Source organism: Cyphomyrmex costatus, unplaced genomic scaffold (assembly GCF_001594065.2).
Source record: "Cyphomyrmex costatus isolate MS0001 unplaced genomic scaffold, Ccosl1.0 scaffold1616, whole genome shotgun sequence".
NCBI classification, from domain to species: Eukaryota; Metazoa; Arthropoda; class Insecta; order Hymenoptera; family Formicidae; genus Cyphomyrmex; species Cyphomyrmex costatus.
Genome location: NW_017275628.1, coordinates 9,790 through 12,872, shown reverse-complemented (window position 1 = coordinate 12,872; position 3,083 = coordinate 9,790). Strand labels below are relative to the sequence as shown.

Sequence of the window (3,083 nt, the reverse complement as noted above, 5' to 3'; positions counted from 1 at the left end):
CCTAACAACTTACACAGAATTTCCTTTCTATTCATTCTTATATATTCCTGGCTCATTACCTTGCCTCACATTTCTTTCCTTTTCAATTCTTGTTCCATATTCCTCGCAGCTTTTTCCTCTTTTAAATCTATATCTAAAACTAAATCTGCATTTCATATAATTCTGCCTTAAGCATTTTCTTATCCAGAAAGTCCTCGTGTATCCTTGTCTTCATCACGTCTTCATCTCCATTCCTTGTTCTTTATCCTCTTTGTACGAACCTTCATAGAAACGCAATAAATCCTGACATCACTTTTTACTGGCGAGAATGGGAACACTTCTCCAGTCAGTAAGATGACGTCATCCTAGTAATATTATTTTACTGACTGGCAAAGGGACTATGGGAAGACAGCCCATGTATGAAGGAAAATGTGAAAAGTAAAATCACTAAACATGTCACCACATCCATAAAGAAATTACTAGGATAATACTAGTATTATTATGATGCGACATCTGGATATTTGAAAAGGATAAGAATATATGGTATGATAAACATAATAAATTACAAAAATGAACGTAACAGTAAAACAAAAAGAAATATTATTAAATCTATTAAAAGAGAATACAGAATTAGTTAGGGGTCGCATAGACCGAAAAGGAGAAAGTAAACGAAAATTAGTAAGTTAAACATTAGTAAGTTAAATTGATCACAAATCTTATGCAAAATTTTGTCTTATAATTTTACTGTTTTCATATCAGAATGTCATAAAAATAAAATTTTATTTAACAAATAATATATGAACATTTTCAGAAGGATATGTGGAATGTGATAGCCGAAAATATTAATAAAAGTAACGAAGGTCCTCAAAAAACTGGACAAGAATGGGCAAAGGTTAAAGACATACATTTCTATTATATATTTAGTTTTTTAATATACAAGATGAATTAAAGTTTAAAAAAAAAAAGAATAATTTTTGATTATATCTGTAATTTTGCAGACATGGAAAGATATTAAGGCATATATTTTTAAAAAAGAAGCAAAAAGACGGAGTTATGTACAAGGAACAGGTGGTGGACCGCCTTCTAAAGTACCTTTTTCTAGTTTTGAAGAAGATGTATTACAGTTGTTGACGCTAGAAGCAGCCGGATTGGAAAACATCCCAGAAGGAGGACTAATAAATATTGTAGAAGAAGTACAACCTTTACAAGAATGTAATTATCAAAATACAATGCAAGAACAGAACATACAATGCTCAGAAATAGAAATAGATGAAACAGAAAATGTATCAACAAATGTTAATATAAGGCAACATAGTAGAAAGAATCAAACAGTAGTACAGGAAAAGAATACATGAAAAGGTAATTTTGAATGGAAAGCCTATTATGTATGTAATTATAATTTTTTTTTTAAATTAAAATTTTTTAACAGCAGGCAAGTCTGTGCATCAATTATCATACAATATGCTAGAAATTCAAGAAGCTAAATTAGAATTAAAGAAAAAAGAATTAAGAATTAGAAGAAAACAACTAAAGATGCAAAAAATATCCTAACAGAATTAAAAGAAATAAAATTAAGTTTACAGACACTGAACGGATTTCTAATATAAAAAATATTAACATAATTTAATTTATAAGTTTTAAATTTACAGGTTTTGTGCAATACGAATAATGTAGAAAAGTTTATTTTGTTTTGTTTATAAAATTTATTCGTAATGTAAAGAAAAATTTATTTTTGTCTTAAATAAAAGAATTAATATTATAAACTAATTTAGTTATGCAAAATATCTTTCAATTATTGCTTCACGTGTCGCATGTCCTCTTGCACGCATATTTGCATTTTCTGCCTCAATTCCTTCTTCAGGAAAATCTTCTTCTTCTAAATATATTTCTTCAGGAACGTTATATTGCTTAGCAATATTATGTAATACGCATGTCGCATTTATTATAAGTGCTAAAACACACACACACACACACACACACACACACACACATATAATAACAAATTAACAAAATTCTATAATAATTTGAGTATATTTTTTTATAAACTGTTATTGTGTGTTAATTACATCTTACCAGCAAATTCTGGTGTAAAATGTAATGCCCTTTCTTTGCGTAAACATCTCCACCGTCCCTTCCATATGCCTATTGTCCTTTCTATTGAACATCGTGCTGTAGCATGACAATCTGTATAAGAAGCACTTGGAGATCCTGCTGGCTGATTCAGTTTAGGTGTCATTAGATATGGTAATAAGGGATACCGCCAGAATCTCCTAAAAACACAATTAATTACGACATGTTTTAGTAACAAGAGCAGTTCCACAAATTATATATCTGTGCGTGTATGTACAAATTTGACTTACATAAAACATTTTTTAAATATATTTTAATCGAATTTTATTACCTAATAAACCAGACATTTCGTCTTCCGTATTCATATTTATTTAACATGTGTCTCGACAATTGAGACGAGTTCCATACTCTTGCATCGTGCGTACGGCCACCATGGTTTGCAACTACAGCTAAAATTTTACAATGATAATCACAAACCTAAAATAAGTAATAAGAAAAATAAATATATAAAAAATATGTGCATTCATAAGAATACCATGAAAAAATAATAAATTCTCTTTTATTTCGTATGATATATAATTACGTAAATACATATATTCACATATTATTTAATATTTTTTACTCACAATCATAACATTTAAAGAATGATACAATTTCCTGTTTATGTATAAGTGTTCTCTGTTTTTATCAGGTGGCCAAATGGCTACATGTGTTCCATCAATCGCACCTATGACACCCGGAAAATTTGTGTGAACAAAATACATGGTGAAATACGATTGCATTTTAATTTTACACATAGCAAAAATTATATTATATGTATTTATTATAAGTTTTAAATGCACTTACATTAAAATTGGTATACTTCTAAGATAATTATGAAATTGTATTTTTTATAACTTACGTTTGCTGAATAGTTTGGATCTCATTATGTTCTGTAGGGAATATTATCCATTGTGGCATTATAGCATTTAATGCATATACAATTTGATGTACTGCTCCACTAACGGATGATTGACACATACAGCTTAGAAAAT

At 28.7% G+C, this 3,083-nt stretch overlaps 1 protein-coding gene and 1 long non-coding RNA gene across 2 annotated transcripts; one reads left to right on the top strand and one right to left on the bottom strand.

Annotated features, from left to right (window-relative positions):
- Window positions 1-549: 549 nt before the first annotated feature.
- On the top strand, window positions 550-1,510 carry LOC108771584 (uncharacterized). The gene is made up of 4 exons (XM_018536907.1): window positions 550-657; window positions 791-871; window positions 978-1,338; window positions 1,409-1,510. Exons 1-3 carry the CDS (start codon window positions 550-552, stop codon window positions 1,332-1,334), a joined length of 546 nt encoding a protein of 181 aa, XP_018392409.1. The 3' UTR covers window positions 1,335-1,338; window positions 1,409-1,510.
- Window positions 1,511-1,719: 209 nt separating this feature from the next.
- Window positions 1,720-2,810, bottom strand: LOC108771585 (uncharacterized). The gene is made up of 4 exons (XR_001940649.1): window positions 2,676-2,810; window positions 2,347-2,526; window positions 2,053-2,249; window positions 1,720-1,930 (listed from the first exon to the last, which is right to left on the bottom strand). It is a non-coding gene; the product is annotated as an uncharacterized LOC108771585 (long non-coding RNA).
- Window positions 2,811-3,083: the final 273 nt, after the last annotated feature.

What these genes read in the sequence shown, in the direction of transcription:
- LOC108771584 (XM_018536907.1), top strand. Translation starts at nt 550, where the DNA reads ATGAACGTAACAGTAAAACAAAAAGAAATATTATTAAATCTATTAAAA. An exon ending in GAGAAAGTAAACGAAAATTA is followed by an intron (nt 658 to 790) that starts GTAAGTTAAACA and finishes GAACATTTTCAG; the next exon opens with AAGGATATGTGGAATGTGAT. An exon ending in CTGGACAAGAATGGGCAAAG is followed by an intron (nt 872 to 977) that starts GTTAAAGACATA and finishes GTAATTTTGCAG; the next exon opens with ACATGGAAAGATATTAAGGC.